This window comes from Emys orbicularis, chromosome 1, assembly GCF_028017835.1.
Source record: "Emys orbicularis isolate rEmyOrb1 chromosome 1, rEmyOrb1.hap1, whole genome shotgun sequence".
Classification (NCBI taxonomy): domain Eukaryota; kingdom Metazoa; phylum Chordata; order Testudines; family Emydidae; genus Emys; species Emys orbicularis.
In genome coordinates, this window is record NC_088683.1 from 321,581,165 (window position 1) to 321,606,138 (window position 24,974).

The 24,974-nt window shown below is 41.5% G+C and overlaps 1 protein-coding gene across 1 annotated transcript in view; it reads right to left on the minus strand.

Annotated features, from left to right (window-relative positions):
* B3GLCT (beta 3-glucosyltransferase) overlaps nt 1–24,974 on the minus strand; it is a 160,521-nt gene that overhangs the window by 28,376 nt on the left and 107,171 nt on the right. The window contains exons 7-10 of the mRNA XM_065397585.1: nt 11,130–11,266; nt 9,992–10,055; nt 5,805–5,936; nt 776–845 (exon numbers count right to left, since the gene is read on the minus strand). Of these exons, the coding sequence (XP_065253657.1) occupies nt 776–845; nt 5,805–5,936; nt 9,992–10,055; nt 11,130–11,266 (403 nt within the window). The remainder of the gene's footprint in view (nt 1–775; nt 846–5,804; nt 5,937–9,991; nt 10,056–11,129; nt 11,267–24,974) is intronic.

Below are 24,974 nucleotides of genomic sequence, written 5' to 3' on the forward strand. Positions count from 1 at the left end.
AACCTAAATAGATCATCTAGTAATGAGCTTGATAAAACCCTGTTATTTGGGGGGTGGGGGGCAGATAGCTAACCAAGATTGCTGCTTCCCAAGTTATTATATAGAGTTTATTTGGAATCGTTGGTTTATTTGAATGAAGTTTTTTTATAAGACACTCTTGTATACAAATAAAATATATTTTTACTTAATCTGAAGCCATTAATATGAAAGGAAGAAGGTAGTTTGGATAAGAATGCAAGATAATTCATGTTAGGTAATTTTTTCCAAGTAGTTATTATTTTTCATAGAATGATGATAATTTTAACCTAAATATAGTAACATGAAGTAGAAACAGTTTGGATAAGAATGCAACACTATGTAATTCTTTCCTCAGCAAATAGTTAAGTTTCCATATAGCCACAATAATTTATAATGATGGCATTCTAAATGTTCCCTGCATACCAACAGTGTGAAGGCTCCCTGACATTCAGGGAGAAATAAGAGAGTACAGTGCATTTGTTTGGGCCACTTGGGATTGAAGGAATACTTTTAAACTTGGCATTTTTAAGTCGTGAAAAAGTTGAGCGGATTATAAATGGATTAAGGTGGGTCAATTTGGGGGATCTTGTTAAATTCTGAAAACTGGAACTATTCAGCTTTTATATTTCTCTGGAGATTTCACAAACATTTAGTTATAAGAACTACAAACAATTATCCTAGTATGTTAGCTTGTTGATTAACTATTAAGTTAATTTCATTAACATACAGCTTCAGTCTTGAAAAATTGAGAACTTACTTCTGTCTCTGTGAAATTTTCGGCATGTTTTTACAGCAACAAAGATATCCTCTTTCTTCACTGGATCTCCCTATAAGGAAATGGAAAAATGAATGTTGTAATTGCAGGCACTGCTTTTAACTTTACATTGTGTACACATGTATGTTTTGGAAATAAAACAGAAAATACCTTTGAATTGTATAGTGTATGAAGCAGCATAGTGAGTGCTAAGTAGTACAGTTCAAAATACATTTTCTACCTGTCAAAATATGGCACCAGTATTTTCAAATGATTGAAATAACATTGTCCAATGATTGTTTTCAAATGATGTAGTATTATAGTTGGAGCCAGAAATACAAATCATTAAGAAAGAAAATGAATAGAAGGACTTCATGTACTAACACTGATACAAAGATGACCAAACAAGTGACATTTTAACAAAATAATTGTTGTAAGATAGGATGCAGAAACTGCAGGATGTTGGGAAGCAGAAATTTGAAAAGGATTACATATCAGAAAAAACTGTTTTGGTGTAAGCAATATTCATAAAGTTATGCTGCATTCATTGACACAGACAATAATTAACACATTTTTATAGTTATTGGTGTGCAAAGCACTTTAAAGCACACCATCTCCAAGAATTTAAAATCTAAATTAGACAAACACTGACAAAGAACAGTACAAGAAAAGCCATAAAAATATTGCTTTCATACATTTTTTTCTTTGTTATGATATTTTGTTTTAGGTGCTTTGGAATTTTTCACTATTTGTATTTGTTTTTAAATGATCACATGCCAGAGGGAAAGAAGAAATCACTGAAGTGGAGATTTGTGGTGAAAAGCTATCTGAAAGTAATGAGTTCTGAGGTGGAAGTCAGGATTTTATCTCACCAGCCATTAAATAATATGGTAGTACGATCGTTTTCTTTTCCACTGAGTATTTTAATTTAAAAATGCCTTACTAATACTACTTTGTAATTGTACAGCACTTTTGTACTGAGAGAATCCAAGTGCTTTATATAGAAAATTGATTACTATTGACTCTATTTTCCAGACAGTGAAACTAAGGGACAGAGAGGTTAAAGGACTTGCCCAAAGTCTCACAGTGAGTCAAGAGAGGTGCTGGGTAAAGTAAGACTGGTCTTCAGACTCCTATTGTTCTGCTCAAACAGACAGGGTGAGAACATCACCCAGCTCCAGCCCCTTTATATTGGTAGAAGGGCCAGAGCAATGTAAAGGATCCCTAAATGCACTGGATATGCTTGGGAGAGGATTCTTCCAACACACGAACTGTGGAAGATAGACATAAAGCTGCCTTGCAAGGACTACCGCAGAAGTATTGGCATAGGGGGCATGCTGGGCTGGGGAGCATTGAGGGCTGCAGCCTATAGGACAGCTATAGGAAGCTGCCATTACATAGACAGGCCTTAGGACTCTGGAGGTCACAAAGATGGTTTAATGCCACATTAGGCCCCCCCTTACCATGGGATGCAAGCTCTGTGCGATCTTCCCAGAGTAGGACAGTCCTCAAGGACCACATTTTATCACAGGGGTAGGCAAACTTTTTGGGCCGAGGGCCACATCTGGGTGGGGAAATTGTATGCAGGGCCGGGACAGGGGGTTGGGGTGCGGGGTGTAGGAGGGGGTGCGGTGTGCAGAAAGGGGCTCAGGACAAGGGATTGGGGCAGAGAAGGGGTGCGGGGTGTATGAGGGGGCTCGGGGAAGGGGGTTGGGGTGCAGGAGGGGGCTCAGGGCAGGGGTGCAGGAGGGGTGCGGACTGCAGGAGGGGGCTCAGGGCAGGGGGTTGGGGTGCACAGGGGTGCAGGGTGCAGCAGGGAGCTCAGGGCAGGGGGTTGGGGTGCAGGGTGTACGAGGGGGCTCAGGGCAGGGAGTTGGGGTGTAGCAGGGGTGTGGCAGGGGGCTCAGGGCAGGGGTGCAGGAGGGGTGCGAGGTGCAAGCAGGGGGCTTAGGGCAGGGAGTTGGGGGACAGGGTGCAGGAGGAGTTTGGGCTCCGGCCTGGCATCATTTATCTAAAGTGACTCCGGGGTGGCAGCTGTGCGCACCGGGGCCAGGTCAGGCTCCCTGCCTGCCTGCCCTGTCCCCGGCCCTGCGCTGCTCCAGGAAGCGCTGCGGCCCCTGGAGAAGGCGGGGGAGAGGTGGAAGGCGCCAGGTGCACTGCCCTTGCTGCGCCTCCAGGTACCTCCCCCGAAGATCCCATTGGCCGTGGTTCCCCGTTGCTGGCCAATGGGAGCTGCGGGGGGTGGGGCCTGGAGGCAAGGGCAACGCAAGGAGCCCTCTGCTCCCTTGCCCCCCCCCGCCCGGGGGCTGCAGGGACATGGTGCCGGCCGCTTCTGAGAGCAGCGCGGGGCCCACAGCGCCATGGGGGGCAATCCCGCAGGCCAGATTCAAAGCCCGGGCAGGCCATAGTTTGCCCACCCCTGGTTTATCACCTCTGAACTGCCATAGACATTATTGTTGAGATGCAAAGCACTGCTTCCCTCAAGCACTCCCAAACTAAGAAATGATAAACTTGGTGTGACAGCCCCCGCCCCCGGGTGCAACCTGGAACTGGGGTACCACTGAGCCTCTGACATACCAACCTGGGCCCCCTCTCACACTGTGAAAGCTGTGACAAGCTGCAGATCGCTCCCGGTCCTGCACTCACACAAACCTTTACACAGGCAGGGACACACCCAGCTGCAGTTACATAGAGGCTTCTCCCCCAACTCCACAGCCTAGGAGCTCAGAACTGTACTGTGTTGTCCTGGTCAAAAGCCTGACCTGTAAGTTTATTTCCCAGTCCACCCCTGCCTCAATGTGGACAGGACAATGCACCAGTTTTTGTTCCTGAGCATATTCCCTAAGCACTTCTAGCAAAACACACTGTTTTAGATAAAAAAGATAAAACAAATTTATTAACTGCAGAAAGATAGATTTTAATTGATTATAAGTAGTGAGCGTACAGATCAAAGCAGATTACCTAAGAAATAAACAGAAATGCAATCTAGGCCTTATAAATTAGATAGGATTTGAATCAAGCGGTGTCTCACCCTGCTAGCTAGTACAAGCAAGTTACAGCTTTTGTATACACAGGCTGGAATTCTCTCCCGCCTGGGCCCCTCTTCCCCAGGTCCCCCGTCTTTGTTCCTAAGGTGTTTCCAGGTTTTCTGCTGTAAAGGGAGTGAGGCCAAGTGATGTCACTTCCCCCTTTTATATCTTCTTCCAGCTTGCTGGAAAGATCTTTTGCTCTGACATGAGTCAAACAGTCTCCCTTGGCTATGTGCTATCTCTGAGAGGTTTCCATTGTACACAGTTCCTGGGGTAATCCTTGTGAGTGCATTCTCCTCCATGGGCCACCAATGCTGTTTGGCCTTTTATTTGTTGTATGTGAAAGGCTGCTTGTGGGTGTTCCCAACCTCACAACATGTTTCAGTGGCACATATATAGCAAAACTTCATAACTTCATATACAATGATAGCACATACAACTTAATGTTCAGATTAAGACTTTTAAAATGATACCTTACAAGGCATACTTTGTACAAAACATATCATAATTATATCACCTTGGTGAATATGGGGTGCAGAGTATCACTTTGGGGCAGAGAGTGTCACACTTGGTTTTCTCTCACAGCAGTTTCTTCTAGCTCTATCATCTTTTGCTATACATGCTAAATGCTTGACAAAAAGCTTACAATCTAACCAGATGACTAACAAATTAAGAATGGGGGAAGGGATAGATCAGGGAAGTTCATGTGTGTGTCTTCTTAGCTCCAAGATTTTTTTTTTTCCCCCTAGGTTTGCTATTATCCGCTTAGCTCACATTTCTTGTGGGGAACACAAGGGTTTGTAATCCTACCTTAGTGCACTACATTCAAATTAATACCCCCACTACCTAATTCTTATATAATGATCTTCATCCGTAGATCTCAAAGTGCTTTACAAAGGATGTAAGTATCGTTATTCCCATTTACAGACAGGGAAACAGTGGCACAGCAAGTGAAGTGACTTGCCCAAGGCCACTCTGCAGGCCAGTAGCAGAGCTGAGAATACAACCCAGGACTCCTCAGAACATGGTGCACTGCTCTAGACACTGACCCACACTGATAGTTCTAAGGATTCTAAAAAGAAAACTGAAAACATATCACTTACTATGGCAGAACACCAATAAGTTATAATAAACTATTCAACATAGTTAAATGGGCTAGGTAAAAGGAGTAGAATTACACCTCTACTCCGATATAACGCGACCCGATATAACATGAATTTGGATATAACACGGTAAAGCAGTGCTCCGGGGGGGCGGGGCTGCGCACTCCGGCGGATCAAAGCAAGTTTGATATAATGCGGTTTCACCTATAACACGGTAAGATTTTTTGGCTCCCGAGGACAGCGTTATATCAGGGATATAACAGCATTGACATCACTTTACATTTAAAGAAAAAAGGTCACAAGGCCACAGAATTAAATAGTGCATGCAATACTTTAATCAAATAGCTTCTAGATAAATAAAAATGAGGACAGGTAATAATCTTACTAGGTCTTGTGTTTTCAATTCCTATTGAAGGGTACATGATATGGAACTATCTAGTTAACAGAGAGGAAGAACAATCCAGTGGTTAGAGCGTTAGTGTGGGATCTGGAAGACCAGGGTCTAACAGACTTCCTGTGTGATGTTGGGCAAGTCACTTAACATCTCTCTGCCTCACTTTTCCATTCATAAAATGTGTAAAATAGCACTTCCCCTGCTCACAGGGATGTTGTGAGGCAAAATACATTAAAGATTGTGAAGTGCTCAGATACTCTGGTAATGGGGGAACATGAGTGCCTTAGATAGATCAATCATGTCTATCCGGAAATACAATGTGTAATAGAGGTCTGAGTGTGTAAGAGACAGTAGGAGAATGGTACTCCAAATGTTATATTTTCCCCCCTTAATTTGGTAAAAATATTTTCTCCAGGTCCCTGAGATTTTTTGTAAGTAAAGTTTTAGCCTTTGTAATAACAATGCTCTCTCTAGCAGATAAGTATAATTTAAAATATTATACTTACGCAAACTGGTAGGAAGTTACTGAACATTGTGGCACAGTGAACAGCCTTATATGAGTTCAAGTCATCCGTACAAAACTCAGGCACTGGAGTAAGATGTGGTCCATTGCCTTTCTGCCAAATATATAATGCAATCTATCAAAATATACAACATAAGTAGTAATGAGTAGTGGAATTAAACAACAATTTTCATAATATACCCAGAAATCATTGTTATAAAGAAAATTAATAAAACATTGCAGAAGAAACAGAGAAATAAAGAGGATTCTGTAGAGACTGTGTATATGAATTAACTCATTTATTTAACTTTGCATTTTGATTTTAAAATCAAAGCACAATTTTCACTTAAAAATATTCTCTGCCATAACTTGAAATTTTTAAAAATAGCTCCAGGCACTCCAAATTGCCAAAACAAGTGTAAATATATAAGAAAAAAAAGCCAGGGTACAGGAGAAAGGAAGGGGACTGAATACATTTATCTGCACCTACTCTTAAATATAAGATAAACTTTATTTTTTGTGTTGTTCTTTGCAATTAATTTTGGTGATATGGAATGCTTAATTCTGTTTGTTTTAATGTCAACAATAAATAGATTTTAAAAAGACCTGTTCTCTGATGATAATTTAAAATACTCAAAAATGAACACTAAACAACCATGGAAGTACTGAAAGATCCTTTTGTCTATTGTAAACTGAAAGATTACCAGAATGCTAGCAAACGTCGTTAAAGAAAGAAAAAGTAATATGAGGACAAAGTCTGAAGTAAAGACAAAGGTTCATCTTGTCTCCACCTATCTTGAATTAATTATACTCCATGTTGTAAATTATTATATGTGGAGCTGTTAGCACCACCTCTAGTTAAGGTTACTTGACATTTCCCATTTTAAGTCCCTGTTTTCAGTTGCTGTTAACTTCAACTAACTGAGATGAAATTTTCTATGCTGGATGTCTGCATCAGGCTGATTCCTTCCCTCCCTCCTTTTTGAAAGTTTCAGCTAAAATGTTTCAGAGAACAAAAGGAGGGGGAAATATGTTCTGTTATAATTTAAAAAATTCTTTCCAATTCTTTCTTTGCTCACATGCTCACAGTATAACTGACTGCCATATGTGGGGTCAGGAAGGAATTTCCCCCGAGATCAGATTAACAGTGACCTTGTAGGGTTTTCACCTTTCTCTGCAGCATGTGGGTGCATGTCACTTGTCAGGATTATCTGGGTCTCTCTCACTTACTCATTTCCCTGCCATTACGGGGGCCTCGGGTACTGTGCCCCTCAGTCCCTCTTATTCTCTGCCTGTGGCACATAGTCTCCTGTAGGCTGTAATACTTTGGTCTAGTTTCAGTTGTTGTCAGTTGTGAGGGTGATGTTGGTGTCCTGAAATACACAGGAGGTCAGACTAAATCAGGGGTCTCAAAGTCCCACGGGCCATCTGCGGTCCGAGAACCTCCCCACTGCAGCCTGTGGAGGAGAGACGCATGCAGCCACGCTGCTGGCAATGTCTGCTGCAGGCGCCGCCCCCCTATTGGCTGGGGGAGAGGGATAGAGATACCATCACTAGTTGCCGGGCAGAGTCAGCCATGGAGGCAGCATCATTAGTTGCCAGGCAGAGTCAGCCATGGAGGTAGCATCACTTTTTTCCACAATGAATATAAACAAGTCAAAATACCAAACACAACTATCTGATGCACACCTTGCTGCAATCCTGAAGGTTTCAACTGCTCAGTCACTGAGGCCAAACATCAACAAACTGACAGAACTGAAGCGTTGCCAGGTGTGTGGCAAACACTAAAAACTCTCTGGCAGGCAAAGAATTGTATAAAGTTGTATGACAGTTTTATTATTTCTGAGAAATTTGAAATAAAAAATACAATATAAATGTTTTCTTTTCTGAACACCATCTTCAGTGACATTATTGGCCTGCTGGGAGGATTTGAGGACTGGCACTAGCCCAAGGTAAATTGAGTTTGAGACCCCTGGACTAGATGATCTGATGATCCCTTCTGGGCTTAAACTCTGACTCTGAACTACTTCATTGAGAAGCTCCAGCAACTCCATGTTTTGAAGCAGGGACTTGATTTTGGCAGGAGGGTTGCTCTGATGTCTTTGGCCATCCCCATGAAAAGTCTCACAAATTTGGCCAAGTTATAAAACCTAAAAAACAAACAAAAACAACAACAACAAAAAACCCACAACAACCCTCAGTTTGCATATACTCAGTGGAGACTTTTGACAGCTAAATTCTCCTAATATACTATCTGCACTGAATAATGCTCTATCCTGGGAATGCAGGGGGATAGCAGAATTTTCCCTGCAAATACTCCTCCTGACATCTGGGGGGGTTGCAAGCAGCAAGTCACTTAAACCAACATATTCATTGCTGGTCACTAAAAGTGTGTTCTTCAGATTTGTAGAATTGGTGAGCACTCAACTCCAACTGAAGTTGGCTGGAAGCTTGCTTTGAACATATGAAGTGCTATAAAAAGGCTAAGTACACTGAAAAATAAGGACCTAGGTTTCTCAAGTTGGGCTCCAAAAATTAGTGAGCACTTGGACCTTAATTTCACTGTGCCTCAGTTCCCCAGATGTAAAATTGGGATAATAATTCTAATGGGGACAATATCACCTAATCTCACAGAAATGTTGTGAAAACAAACTCTTTAACGTTTGTGACACACTCAGATATTATGGTGAGAGCGCCACAGAAACACCCAGGAGAAAATCAATAATTTTGTATTCAGCACAGCATAGGCTAAGTGTGCATTAAATAAAGTGTGGGGCTCCACTGAATGTGGAGGATAAAACAGAGTTCTAAGAGTCACACTGAAAATGAAAGGTATTTTATGGAATGCCATTCTAAAAGGCCTTCTTGCAGAAAACCATAAATGAACACAGTATGTGTGCTTAATGACAAAAAAAAGTCATATATTTGTAAGACAGACTGTGTTCCATCTGGAAAGCCACAGCAGAGTAGTGAATGTAGACAATATTAGGAAGAAGACTAATGAATGGGCAGCAGCTAGACCTAATAGACACAAAGGTGAAATAAAAGCACTTAAGGCAAATGATGTCACTTGGATTCTATCTTAGTGAAGGTACATGAGCATAATACAATTCCTTTCCCCCTCAACAACGATAAAGCAAAATAGAAGAACGTGGTAATCACTCTTCTGTCACATCTCCCTTATATCTCCAGCTTTTCCAGTCTTCACTGAAATCTAAATGTATTGGGATTAAGGAATGAGGGGATTCATGAGGGCAGGATTGTAAACTAAGATCATATATTTAACATCTTCATAATTTAGACTCTATAATACCAATATTAAAGATATTAGATTGTATCCTTTGATTTATTGGCAGCCAGTGTAATTTATGGAGGATGTGTGTAACCACCCCTTTACTTCTATTTGAAGAAGCAAGCGAGCGTTTGCCATTTCAATTGTTACAGCCTTGGGGTCAATTAGTGTGTGTTACAGTAACCTAGTGTGGGTGTGGCAAAGCAGGATGGCCCCAGGAAGGTCTGCATCAGAGAGAAGTAGAGGGACTTTCTGGATAAACCAGAAATGGTGGTAATGACTCTTGACCACCATCCAAATATAAACTTCCTTTCTCAGAAAACAGTGATGGATTTCCATTCCCCCCCCCCCCACCTCCTACACACACTTCCACAAGTTCCCAAATCTATTTGACTAGCATTAGCTGTACTGCCTGAATAATACACACACACACAAGCCACAAGCAGGCCTCTCAGAATGCTTCCTGCTGCCAACAACCATCATAATAGTTTAATCGAGGTTGAAATTCAATGTCAGTGAGGCAGTCTGATATCTGAGACAGTCCTTAATGGGTATAGAAGAGGAGACTCAAAATGCAAACTTTTCTATTTGATGAGCTGGGAACCTCTTCCTTTTTTCCATAGCAAACTTCCAAAAAGTGATGCCTTCTTGCACACTATCACATGATACAAATTCAGCTTTACTTGCAGTACCATCTACATTTTGTAACAATAGAACTTTTACAATTCTACATATTATAACACTGAAAAGGAAGGCAAACAAATATACAGTCCAGAAAGTTCAAATCTTTTAACAACCTTAAAGAGTCTACATTATTTAGGCGTCAATGTATCAGCATTTAAACAGAAAATGACAGGGTTATTTTCTTACATGTTTCACAGGAATAGAACATGGCTTACCTCATGTTTTAAATCTATTGTAAAGTCTGACTTAAGTGGTTCACTTTTCAGCTTGTTTGCAAGCCTGTACAATAAACATAATGAAATTTACTTACTTCATAAAGTAAGAACAAGAGTAATGTAATGGAGACAGCAACTGATTTTTTTAAACAAACAAACTTGAGATTTTATTTATGTTTATGAAATGTCAAACCATTTTCTAGGGGCTTCTTGATAATGAGCTGTTTACACGAGTTGCAGGAATTTAGCAGATAGGATTCCAAAATAGGCTACAAATGAACTAATTCTTTAAATAACAACATTTGCAGTGTTATTTTACTATATAACCCTCCTTCCACACTTTAAAAAATTAAGCTAATTCATCAGGAATTTGAGACGTGGGGAGTCGTTTGGCGGGGGAGGGGGGGGTTCTTGACTGTCTCCTGCAAAAAAAAAAAAATCACACTTCTGGATTTATTAGAACCAGAAAATGTTTATATAAGATAATCTGGAATGGAAAGCAAACATCTGGACATAGCCTGCTGCTGTGAGTACTAGTTCTTAGAATATACCGCTCAGTGTCAATTTTTCCTGCCCAAGAAGAAAGTCTTCAATAGGAGAGGCCCTGCAATCTAGCATCATATTTTTAACATTCAAGGAGACAATTTTGTGCTTTCAGCTGCTTAATGATCAGCCCCTTGCTCACTAATCTAAACTTTTTCTTCTTATTTGTGCTCCCATTTGTAATATTTAAACATTTTCCATTTATGAATATACACTTTTACTGCATAAAGGTGCATAAGACTTTAAACTTCACGTGGTATGTAAAATCAAAGTGTATAACAAAGAGACAAAGTTATATGCAAAAATATATTTCTGCACATATGTATTTATGAAATTTTAACTATTATTATAATTTGTGTTTGCAAAGCTTCGTTTGTGTGTTTTGGTATGTGGGATGAGGAGGGAAGACATTTTATAAGAAATAGTAGTATTTTAAATTTTGTGTAAAACACTAATCTGTGCTCAGTCATAACTCCTTAAAATAATATTGCTTAGTGTTTATATAGGTTTTTATATCTTCAAAGCACTTTACAAACACGAACTAATTAACTATTAATAAAACAATTTTAGAAAAGATTACAAATTAAATTCTTACTTGTTTACAAGCGGAATACTAAGTGCCCAGCCAGCAGCAAAATCTGGAAATTTAAAGACTGTAGGATTTTCAGCAAAGGCATAATGATGTATTATTGTAGATTCTTCATCATATAATGCTTTTCCTAAGAACCATTCCTGTAAAGAGAGGTGGGATATATCATTTTGCTCCTCTACTGCATTGCTTTAATAAAGGAAACAGATAAAAAACAATATTCATACTGAATAAAATGAACCCGAGAGAGAGGGTAAGTGTGTTGTTTGTAATGAGACTGACTAAAATTTCATTTGTTTGCTGATGGTGAGAACTGAGGAGGAGAAAACAGGGGAGGGAGAAAAAAATATTTTAAAGATCCACACACAATGTACTTCCAAACCACCAGCTCCCTTTGGTCCTGCATTGCAGCAGCTTCCCCCTCAACTGAGGACTCAATAAGTCTAATACTACTCTGAGGGTATGTCTACACTACGGGATTAATCCGAATTTATATAATTCGAATTTGGGAAACAGATTGTATAAATTCGATTGTATGCGGCCACACTAAGCACATTAATTCGGCGGTGTGCGTCCATGTACCGGGGCTAGCGTCGATTTCTGGAGCGTTGCACTGTGGGTAGCTATCCCATAGCTATCCCATAGTTCCCGCAGTCTCCTCCGCCCATTGGAATTCTGGGTTGAGATCCCAATGCATGATGGGGCCAAAAACATTGTCGCGGGTGGTTCTGGGTATATCCTCCCCCCTCTCCAGGAAGCAACGGCAGACAACCGTTTTGCACCTTTTTCCTGGGTGAACAGTGCAGACGCCATACCACGGCAAGCATGGAGCCTGCTCAGCTCAAGACAGCAGTCATGAACATTGTAAATACCTCGCGCCTTATCGTGCAGTTTATGCTGAACAAGAACCTGGAAACCCAGGCGGCGAGGAGCAGGCTACAGCAGCGCGGCGACGAGAGCGATGAGGATATAGACATGGAATTCTATCGAACCGCGGGACCCGGTGCTTTGGAGATCATGCTGTTAATGGGGCAGGTTATAGGCATGGAACGCCGATTCTGGGCCCGGGAAACAAGCACAGACTGGTGGGACCGCATAGTGTTGCAGGTGTGGGACGATTCCCAGTGGCTGCGGAACTTTCGCATGCGTAAGGGCACTTTCATGGAACTTTGTGACTTGCTTTCCCCTGCCCTGAAGCGCCAGAATACCAGGATGAGAGCAGCCCTCACAGTTGAGAAGCGAGTGGCAATAGCCCTGTGGAAGCTTGCAACGCCAGACAGCTACCGGTCAGTCGGGAATCAATTTGGAGTGGGCAAATCTACTGTGGGGGCTGCTGTGATGCAAGTAGCCAAAGCAATCACTGAGGTGCTGCTACACAAGCTAGTGACTCTGGGAGATGTGCAGGTCATAGTGGATGGCTTTGCTGCAATGGGATTCCCTAACTGTGGTGGGGCGATAGATGGAACCCACATCCCTATCTTGGCACCGGAGCACCAGGGTACCCAGTACATAAACCGCAAGGGGTACTTTTCAATGGTGCTGCAAGCACTTGTGGATCACAAGGGACGTTTCACCAACATCAACGCAGGCTGGCCGGGAAGGGTTCATGATGCTCGTGTCTTCAGGAACACTACTCTGTTTAAAGGGCTGCAGCAAGGGACTTACTTCCCGGACCAGAAAATGACCGTTGGGGATGTTGAAATGCCAATAGTTGTTCTTGGAGACCCAGCCTACCCCTTAATGCCATGGCTCATGAAGCCATACACAGGCAGCCTGGACAGGAGTCAGGAGCTGTTTAACTACAGGCTGAGCAAGTGCAGAATGGTGGTAGAATGTGCATTTGGCCGTTTAAAAGGTCGCTGGCGATCGCTACTAACTCGCTCTGACCTCAGCCAAAGAAATCTCCCCATTGTTATTTCTGCTTGCTGTGTGCTCCACAATCTCTGTGAAAGTAAGGGGGAGACCTTTATGGCAGGGTGGGAGGCTGAGGCAAATCGCCTGGCTGCTGATTACGCGCAGCCAGACACCAGGGTGATTAGAAGAACACACCAGGAAGCGCTGTGCATCAGAGAAGCTTTGAAAACCAGTTTCATGACTGGCTAGGCTACAGTGTGAAATTTCTGTTTGTTTCTCCCTTCATGAAAACCAGCCCCCTTTATTGACTCATTCATTCTCTGTAAGTAACCCACCCTCCCCCTTCCCCCAGCTTTCTTTCAAAGGAAATAAAGTCACTATCGTTTAAAAATCATGTATTCTTTATTAAGTGATTATAAACATAGGGAGAGAACCAAAAAGGTAATCTGGGTGAGGTTTGGGAGGAGGATAGGAGGGAAGTAAAAGGCCACTGAATAAATTCAATATAATGACAGCCTTTTGGTTGGGCTGTCCACTGGGGTGGAGTGGGAGGGTGCACGGAGCCTCCCCCCCCGCGTTCTTACACGTCTGGGTGAGGGGGATATGGAACATGGTGAGGGGGGAGGGAGGTTATACAGCGGCTGCAGCGGCACTCTGTCATCCTCCTGCTGCCGTTCCTGAAGCTCCACCAGACGCCGGAGCATGTCCGTTTGCTCACGCAGCAGCCCCAGCGTTGCAGCCTGCCACCTCTCATCTCGAGCGTCCCTCAAGATCTCACGTTCACTGGCATCTTTCCTAAATTTAGATACAGTGTCCTTCCACTCATTCAAATGAGCTCTTTCATTGCGGGTGGATTCCATTATTTCTGTGAACATGTCGTCTCGCGTCCTCTTTCTACGCCGCCTTATCTGAGATAGCCTTCGGGACGGAGGAGGGAGGCTTGAAAAATTTGCAGCTGCTGGAGGGAGGGTTGAAAGAAAGGAGAGAAGTTTTTAAACTGATACATTTTACAGAACAATGCTTATACTCTTTCATGGTGAAAAACACTATTCACATTACATAGCACATGTGATTTCAGTACAAGGTCGCATTTTCCATCTTAATATTGAGTGCCTGTGGCTTTGGTGTTAGAGATCACAGACGCAGGTCCGGGCAACAGAATTCAGCTTGCAGGCAGCCATGGTAAGCCATTGTCTTTCGGCTTCTGCGCCCTCCTTTCCCACATACCAAGCAAAGCCTGTTGACTGCTGCGGTTTTCCTGTTAACCTTCAGCAGCAGAAAACAAACTAACCCCCCCACCATCCAATTCTCTGGGATGATCGCTTTATCCTCTCCCCACCGCGTGGCAGGTATCAGGGAAGATCCCTGCAGAAACCAAACTAACCCCCCCGGCCCCCACCCTCCCACCATGAATTCCCTGGGATGATCAATGTACCCCTCCCCCCACCGCGTGGCAGGTATCAGGGAAGATCCCTGCAGAAACCAAACTAACCCCCCCGCCCCCACCCTCCCACCATGAATTCCCTGGGATGATCAATGTACCCCTCCCCCGACCGCGTGGCTGGTAACAGGGAAGATCCCTGCTAGCCAAACGCGAAAAGCTCAGGGCCAATTCCCCCCCCCCCCCCCCCTGTGCTTGGCTAACTGCAGGGAAGGATTTCTTTTCAGCCACAGGCAAACAGCCCAGTAGGAACGGCCACCTCTGTCCCCTTAATTAAGTTCCCGTATTTCAACCAGGTTACCATGAGCAATATCACTCTCCTGAGGATTACACAGCAAGATAAAGAACGGATGTTGCTTGAATGCCAGCAAACACCGGGACCATACGCTGCCAGGCTTTGTCAGGCAATGATACCAGATTACTTGCTGCAAGCATGGTGTGGTCAAGTGTCCTACCATGGAGGACGGAATAAGGCTGCACTGCCCAGAAACCTTGTGGCAAGGCTTTTGGAGTACCTCCAGGAGAGCTTCATGGAGATGTCCCTGGAGGATTTCCGCTCCATCCCCAGACACGTTAACAGACTTTTCCAGTAGCTGTACTGGCCGCGAATGCATCCCAAGTCCTCAGGGCAAATTAATCATTAAAAAACGCTTGCTTTTAAACCATGTTTTATATTTTAAAAGGTAAACTCACCTACTGGCTTGGGAGGCTTGGGAGGGTACTTCAGTCAGGCTGAGAAAAAGATCCTGGCTGTTGGGGAGAACGGAGCGCTGGGTGCTCTCTGCAAGCTCGTCCTCCTCCTCCTCCTCCTCCTCCTCTTCCCCATCCGCAGAATCCTCAGGTGTAGCTGATGAGACTATCCCCGACCCGGAATCCACGGTCACAGGTGGGGTAGTGGTGGCGGCCCCCCCTAGAATTGAATGCAGCTCGGCGTAGAAGCGGCATGTCCGCGGCTCTGACCTGGAGCGACCGTTTGCCTCCTTTGTTTTTTGATAGGCTTGTCTGAGCTCCTTGACTTTCACGCGGCACTGATCTGAGTCCCTATTGTGGCCTCTCTCCATCATGCCCTTGGAGATTTTTTCAAAAGTTTTGGCATTTCGTCTTTTCGAACGAAGTTCTGCTAGCATTGAATCCTCTCCCCATATAGCGATCAGATCCAGTACCTCCCGTGCGGTCCATGCTGGTGCTCTTTTTCGATTATCAGCCTGCATGGTTACCTGTGCTGATGAGCTGAGGTATCTGTGGTCACCTGTGCTCTCCACGCTGGGCAAACAGGAAATGAAATTCAAATTTTCCTGGGGCTTTTCCTGTCTACCTGGCCAGTGCATGCGAGTTCAGATTGCTGTCCAGAGCGGTCACAATGGTGCACTCTGGGACAGCTCCCGGAGGCCAATACCATCGAATTGCGGCCACACTAACCCTAATTCGAATTGACAAAATCGATTTTGGCGCTACTCCGCTCGTCGGGGTGGAGTACAGAAATCGATTTTAAGAGCCCTTTATTTCGAAATAAATGGCTCCGCTGTGTGGACGGGTGCAGGGTTAATTCGATTTAACGCTGCTAAATCCGAATTAAAGTCATAGTGTAGACCAGGCCTGAGTGTTGGCTAGAGGGGGCACCATACCCTCACAGGCTGAATCCACATCAAATTTGGAATCCATGTCCATCAATCTTCAGTTTCACTAGTGATTTTTGAAGGCAAATATATTTTAAGTACCCAATTCCTCAAAACAATAACTGACCGAAGATGACCAGAGTCTGTTCTAAGTTTTACATGCATGAAGCAGGAGAATAAGAAATTACTTATAACAGGACTTTACATAAAGGGCAGTTCAGGACACAATTTATTGTGTTGGGAGATACTTAATAAACTTAAATGCTGGTACTGTGCTTTACATTAATTTTAAATAGCAAGACTGACTACTCACATGCATACAGTTAATTTCACATCTAAGTACTTGCAGGACTGGGACCCTAAAGAGGATTTTAAACATAAAACCAACACCTAAGAAAGGAATGGGTCAGTATCCACAGCCATGGGGCCAAAAAGCAATACTAGGAACATCATCTCAAGCAGTGGTTCAACAAAAGCTTTTTAATTGGAGATATTATTCTACGTATTGTGGCAGTGCCTCATGGCCCACACTGTTTGGCTTTTGACAGTTTACAATACAATACAATTCAAAATTACAAATTCTTCAGGTAAAATGGACAAAGCTTGGTTAATAATTTCATCACAACATACAAAATGCCATGTAGTGTTATTTAGGCCATAGTAAAGATTGTGTCAAAATTCCAGTCTAAACCCCATTTTCCATCTGTTTATAACATTAAAAAAAAATCACTCTTTTTAAAATTAGTCTACTGGAATACATATTTTTGTACCAAACTTTTAGATCTGTAAGACAAAAAGAATACATTTAAGCAGAACATCAAGAAATATTAAGGCAGGACACCTCAATCTCAAGACATCCTTCCCTTCTTCTCAGCAGCCATTTGTAGAATTGCATATGGAAAGGCTCCTAATTCTCCAGCTCCCATAATCCCTTGCATCTCTATACAGGTGCAAAACATGCTCCCCCATCTGATTCCCTAGTCAAGCCAGCTTCTACCAGGACAGAAGGAGGTTAAGGGTGAAAGGCTTCTTGACATTCCCTCCACCAAAGTCAGAGGGGTTCCTACCATCCCCTATCCTCTTAGGCACTGAGTTTTATCCCACCAACAAAAGAAGTCCATTTTTCTTTGTTTACTATTAGTGACAACAGCATCCACTGGAAACCTATCTAGCAGATAAAAATACTGGAGGAAGAATGGAAATGGAAAGAGATGCAAATTCTTGTGTATAAAAAGGTACTATTCTGAGTAACAAAATCACTCTTTAAAAGTGAAGCCATACAAAACATTTAGATTTAGAGCCTTAAGGGTTGAATCATTTTGATGCTACATACATTCTATGCTATTTGACAACCAGTTTCAGTAAATTATTTCTAACATTTTCATACTATGGTAACATTAGCGACTCTCGTCAAGAGCAGGCCCTACTGTGCTAGGCAATGTGTAATCAGAAATGTCACTCAATTTAATCAAATCACCAGAAACAACATGCCCTGGATAGTGTGGGAAGGCTCACTCTGTGATATTACAGTGCAAAATGGAGAGATCTCATGGTCGTATTGCTGTATAATGTTTTTCTATAAAAAAGCTCACTGCTGTAATGATTATTTTTCAGTCTCTGATATTTACATGGCAATGATCTTGCTAAACTTCCTAAATAAACAGATCAAAAAGTGGTCCTTATACCAAGTTAAGACCAAAGCTGACTGTGAAAAGTTACAAAAGGTTCTCACAAAACTGGGTGACTGGGCAAGAAAATAGCAGACGAAATTCAATGTTGGTAAGTGCAAAGTAATGCACATTGGAAAACATAATCCCAACTGTACATACAAAATGATGGGGTCTAAATGCCACTCAAGAAAAATCTTGGAGTCATTGTGGATAGTTCCCCGAAAACATCTCTTCAATGTGCAGTGGTAGTCAAAAAAGCTAACAGAATGTTAAGAATCATTAAGAAAGGGATAGATAATAAGACAGAAAATATCATAATGCCCTATATAAAGCTATGGTATGCCCACACCTTGAATAGTGCGTGCAGATGTGGTCACCCCATCTGATAAAGGATATACTAGAATTGGAAAAAATATAGAGAAGGACAATAAAAATGATTAGGGGTATGGAACAGCTTCCTTATGAGGCAAGATTAAAAAGACTGGGACTGTTCAGTTTAGAAAAGAGACCACTAAGGGTGGATATGATAGAGGTCTATAAAATCATTAATGGTGTGGAGAAAGTGAATAAGGAAGTGTTATTTACCCCTTCACATATTTACCCTCCTACACAGGAGCAAGGGGTCACCCAATTAAATTAATAGGTAGCAGGTTTAAAACAAACATAAGAAAGTATTTATTCACACAACGCAGTCAACCTGAAAACTTGTTGTCAGGGGATTTTGTAAAGGCCAAAAGTATAATTATGTTCAAAAAAGAAATAGGTAAGTTCATGGAGGATAGTTCCATCGATGGCAATTAGCCAAGATGGTCAGGGACACCCCACCAGCAGTCCCTAAACCTCTGATTGCCAGAAACTGGGAGTGGACGACAGACGATGGAAAACTAGATAACTGCCCTGTTCTATTCAATCCTTCTGGTCACTGTCAGAAGACAGGATACTGGGCTAGATGGACCATTAGTCTGACCCAGCATGGCCATTCTTATGTAACTGTGTATTTTAGTTACGCTAAAATAATCTATAAGAACTACTTCCCATGGTTCCTGGGTGTAAAAACCATACATGATTCTCCTTACTCTATAAAAAGTAGAAAATTAAAACCATTGGTATAAATTTTCATTAGAACATTGTGCCTGCAATATTAACTCACCAATCAACAACAGCAAGTACATTCAAATGTACATCTGATATTCTACTCTCAAGTGTGTTCTGTCACATCTAAGTATTGTATTCCATATTATAGTTTTACAAGGCGATTGATGTGCACTGGATTTACCGAAATTATGGTTGTACATGCCTCTTGTTAGTTCAACTGTTTTAAATTTTAATATTTCTTTTTTGGCAGAATAAATTCAAGAAAGAGAAGGAGTAGGCAGCACTGTAGGAAAGTGAAGTGTTATAGTGTGTTAAGCATACAACATCTCACAGGTATGAGAACTGCAACACAACTGAAAAATGGAGCAAGTTAAATATAGAGCATCCGCTTTTAATTTTGAACTCTTCCTAGTGTCACAAACCAATTTATTTAAAGGTGAACTATAAAGCTAATGTTTAAAAGGTGTTTAAGATGTCAAATCATTAACAGAATGTGTGCAGATTTACATTTTAAAAAGTCCATTTATCCTGTGACACTCGATCACATCACAAGCACAAGCAGGTTGTGATGTCACCAGCTCATGCAGGGGAGCTAGATACATGGTGTCACAGCCTGATCCAGTACCCTTCTGTAGGAACACCAGTCTGTTGTGAGTAGTCCCAATTCTGAGGCCCACGTGCTTCCGAGCCAACTAGGCCCGGGCAGTTTAAGCCAACGTTTCTAGCTCTGAGGCCCTAGACCACACCCCCAGATTCAGACTTCTGGTCCGGCATTCTTCTTTGAGATGTGAGGCGCTGCTGCCCAAGTGCCTAAAATCGATGTCTGAGACCTCCCAAGCCCCCCAGCTGCTTCCACACGATCCCCCAGAGCTCCAAATAGGCTGCAGGTGCTCTGGGCTTCTAGTTTAACCCTTTCAGGAATAACATGGCAGGAAAGCAAGGTACACATGCTTAACCAAGGAATTTAACCACAGCGACTGTACTCTTGAAGGCACTCAAGAGTTATAACTCTTTGAAAAGTTACCGAGGTACTGAGAAGCACTCCCTCCCTTGTCTGATCTTGCCCCTTCTGCAAGTCTGAGGTTTGTCAGCATTACCAGTTGGGCAGAATTCCTCCTGCCCTTTTCAATCCTGCACATCGTGCTTCCAAATGGCAATGGTCAGTCCCCCCTGCTCAAAGCAGTACCCAAATCTTATGTACAGTCTCTCTTCTTTTCCAGGTCCCCAGGCTGAGATGCTGCAGATCCACCTGCCATACTGGCACCCATGTGTAGAAAATCCATAGTTCGATGGAGTCAGAGCCAGCAGCTGAGACACAAAAGTGATGGCTCCAGTTTGCTTTGTGATGGTTTCTGAGTGATGTTCCTTCAATGAGGGGGTCAAGCAACTTTCCTGGATGGGGCAGCTATCTGGAATTGGGCAAGGTTAAACGTGTTCTATCCATAATATAAAATGGAGGTGCTAATACAAAATGGAATTCCCAATTTGATAGACATATTCCACGTCATCACCTATGGACCCATGAACCCACATTTTGGCAAGTAAACAGCAATTCTTATATAATTATTAGGGCTGCCAAGTGATTAAAAAAATTTATCACGATTAATCGCAATTAATCGCACTGTTAAACAATAATAGAATACCATTTATTTAAATATTTTTGCATATTTTCTACATTTTCAAATATATTGATTTCAATTACAACACAGAATACGAAGTGTGGAGTGCTCACTTTATGTTTATTTTTTGTTACAAATATTTGCACTGTAAAAAACAAAAGAAACAGTATTTTCAATTCACCTAATATAAGTACTGTAGTGCAATCTCTTTGTCATGAAAGTTGAACTTACAAATGTCGAATTATGTACAAAAAAATAACTGGATTCAAAAATAAAACAATGTAAAACTTTAGAGCCTACAAGTCCACTCAGTCCTACTTCAGCCAATAGCTCAGACAGACAAGTTTGGTTACATTTGCAGGAGATAATGCTGCCTGCTTCTTGTTTACATCACCTGAAAGTGAGAACAGGCATTCACATGGCACTGTTGTAACCGGCGTTGCAAGATATTTACGTGCCAGATGCACAAAAAATTCATATGTCCTTCATGCTTCAACCACCATTCCAGAGGATATGCATCCATGCTGATGACGGATTCTGCTTGATAATGATCCAAAGCAGAGCGGACTGACGCATGTTCATTTTCATCATCCGAGTCAGATGCCACCAGCAGAAGGTTGATTTTCTTTTTTGGTGGTTCGGGTTCTGTAGTTTCCACATCTGAGTATGGCTCTTTTAAGACTTCTGAAAGCATGCTCCACACCTCGTCCCTCTCAGATTTTGGATGGCACTTCAGATTCTTAAACCTTGGGTTGAGTGCTGTAGCTATTTTTAGAAATCTCACATTGGTACCTTCTTTGCATTTTGTCAAAACTGCAGTGACAGTGTTCGTAAATCAAACAACATGTACTGGGTCATCATCTGAGACTGCTATAACGTGAAATATATGGCAGAATGCGGGTAAAACAGAGCAAGGGACATACAATTCTCCCCCAAGAAGTTCAGTCACAAATTTAATTAATGCACTATTTTTTTTAACTATCATCATCAGCATGGAAGCATATCCTCCAGAATGGTGGCTGAAGCATGAAGGGGCATACAAATGTTTAGCATATCTGGTACATAAATACCTTGCAACGCCAGCTACAAAAGTGCCATGCGAACACCTGTTCTCACTTTCAGGTGACATTGTAAATAAGAAGAGGGCAGCATTATCTCCTGTAAATGTAAACAAACTTGTTTGTCTAAGTGATTGGCTGAACAAGAAGTAGGACTGAGTAGACTTGTAGGCTCTGAAGTTTTATATTGTTTTGTTTTTGAGTGCAGTTATGTAATAAAAAAAAAATCTACATTTGTAAGCTACATTTCACGATAGAGATTGCACTACAGTACTTGTACGAGGTGAACTGAAAAACACTATTTCTTTTATCATTTTTACAGTGCAAATATTAGTAATGAAAAATAATATAAAGTGAGCACTGTACACTTTGTATTCTGTGTTGTAATAGAAATCATCATATTTGAAAATGTAGAAAAACATCAACAAATATTTAATAAATTTCAATTGGTATTTTATTGTTTAACAGTGCAATTAATCGCAGTTAAATTTTTTTTAGTTAATCGCGTGAATTAACTGCAATTAATCAACGGCCCTAATATTTATTTTTAAATTTTATTCAATTTTTGGTCTTCACATGCATCTTTTTATTAGGTGGGGTGTAAATTAGCTCTTCTTAAAGCTTTGCAGTACATCTTTAATTGTAGTTCTGTTTTAATCTATAGGATGCTGGCTAATTCCATGGTGGATAACACCTGAAAACTAGAAGATACTGTTTTGCATTTTCACATTTTTATTTTGTTTTGGTTTTTTAGAGGGAAGTGAGGGAGGGTCTCAGACTGGATTCTGAGGAAGGGTTTCCAATGGTGTGGAAGAAGGGTTCCCCATTGTCAAACTCTTTCTTTCTCGATTCTACATGTCCATCACAACCTGCATCCTTGTCAGAAGTTCTTAACTGGATCTTCAGGCCAAAACCCACTGAGGGCAGATAGAGGGAGCTTGGGAGCTGAGGCCAAAGAAACTAGCAGCAGGTGAGCACAGGGAGGTAAAGGCTGCAGAAGTGAGCAGGAAATCGAAGACATTAAGCCCACTGAGGGTGGTGATTTGGTTCTTACAATTTATTTTCTATTCTGTAGAGGCACTTCTACAATGGTCATCACCAAAGCGCTCTGGAAGGAGAAGGGTGAAAAGTGAACAGAAAGGAGATTGGCATGTGTTGGAGAAGAGATAATTACCGAAAATAAGAACACTTATCTCGCAGGACCTCAGTCCAGAAAACATGAGTGTATTTGTCTTCAATGTGAGAACATCAGTCCTTAAAAAAGTGGTCCCCCATCTCAACAAAAAATGGGAAAAATCCACCACAGGAGTGTGAGTTGAAAAGAGAGGCATTTTGAAGCAATTTTAGTTTCTTGTGATAGAAACAATATTTAGAATCTTATTTATAATACAGGTTATTCACATGATAAAACTACAATGAGAGCGCAATTCTGGTCAAACTCAACATGGGAAACTATTTGGTGCATTATTGACACACTGTACAAAAATCAGTTATGGGCCATTATACTAAGATGGCCACTACTCTGTATTTAAAAGCAAAATGGGTCTAATTTTTCTTTAAATGTATGCTGGAACTTAACTCATTATTGTAATAGGATTTATGCACATGGCATTCAAGGCAGACTAAACCCTTTATTAATTCTGAAAAGGTTAAAGTGCAGTAATTACTTTTGTAATAGAAATAACCTGGTCAGAAAAATACCTAAAGGATGTTCAATAGACTGTTCAGTAGTATGAGCAGGGATCCTAGTAATTCATTTGCCAAAGAAAAATGCACGTGGTTCGGACAGAGTCATCTCTTAGGGGAGGAGCTATTAATGGAGATTCTCTATGTCTAGTAAGGAGGAGAGGATGGAAAATAGTAAAATACGGGTAGGATTTGATGAGAAACAGTAAAATGAAGAAGAATCCCATTCAATTACATCATGTAATGGCAGATAGCTAAAAGTGACAATTTTTTAAAGTGCTTATATACAAATGCTAGAAGTCTAAATAAGAAGATGGGTCACCTAGAATGCCTCGTATTAAATGGGGATATTGATATAACAGGCATCACAGAAACTTGGTGGAATGAGGATAATCAATGGGACACAGTAATACCATGGTACAAAATATATCGGAAGGACAGAACAGGTCGTGCTGGTGGGGGAGTGGCACTATATGTGAAAGAAAGCATAGAATCAAATGAAGTAAAAATCTTAAATGAACTAAACTGTAACATAGAATCTCTATGGATAGCAATTCCATGCTCAAATAATAAGAATATAGCAGTAGGGATATACTACCGACCACCTGACCAGGATGGTGATAGTGACTGCAAAATGCTCAGGGAGATTAGAGAAGTTATAAAAATAAAAAACACAATAATAATGATGAGTGATTTCAACTATCCCCATATTGACTGGGTATATGTCACCTCAAGACAGGATGCAGAGATAAAGTTGCTTGATACCTTAAATGACTGCTTCTTTGAGCAGCTAGCCTTGGAACTCACAAGAGGAGAGGCAATTCTTGATTTAGTCCTAACTGGAGCACAGGATCAGATCCAAGAGGTGAATATAGCAGGACCGCTTGGTAATAGTGACCATAATGTCATTAAATTTAGCATCCCTGTGGTGGGGAAAACACCACAGCAGCCCAACACAGTAGCATTTAATTTCAGAAAGGGGGACCTACACAAAAATGAGGAAGTTAGTTAAACAGAAATTAAAAGGTTTCAGAGTAGCAGCCGTGTTAGTCTGTATCCGCAAAAATAACAGGAGTACTTGTGGCACCTTAGAGACTAACACATTTATTAATTAATTAATTAAAAGGTACAGTGCCAAAAGTGAAATCCCTGCAAGCTGCATGAAAACTTTTTAAAGACACCATAATAGAGGCTCAACTTAAAATATATACCCCCAAATTAAAAAAAACATAGAGAACCAAAAAAAGTGCTACCCTGGCTAAACAACAAAGTAAAAGAAGCAATGAGAGGCAAAAAGGCATCCTTTAAAAATTGGAAGTTAAATCCTAGTGAGGAAAATAGAAAGGAGCATAAAATCTAGCAAGTGAAGTGTAAAAATATAATTAGGAAGGCCAAAAAAGAATTTGAAGAATAGCTAACCAAAGATTCAAAAAGTAATAGCAAAAAAATGTTTACGTACATCAGAAGCAGGAAGCCTGCTAAACAACCAGTGGGACCACTGGACGATTGAGATGCTAAAGGAGCACTCAAGGACGATAAGGCCATTGCGGAAAAACTAAATGAATTCTTTGCGTTGGGCTTCACGGCTGAGGATGTGAGGGAGATTACTAAACCTGAGCCATTCTTTTTAGGTGACAAATCTGAGGAACTGTCCCAGATTGAGGTGTCATTAGAGGAGGTTTTTGGAACAAATCGATAAACTAAACAGTAATAAGTCACCAGGAACTCAAATGTGAAATTGCAGAGTATTAACTGTAGTTTGTAATCTATCATTTAAATCAGCTTCTGTACCAAATGACCGGAGGATAGCTA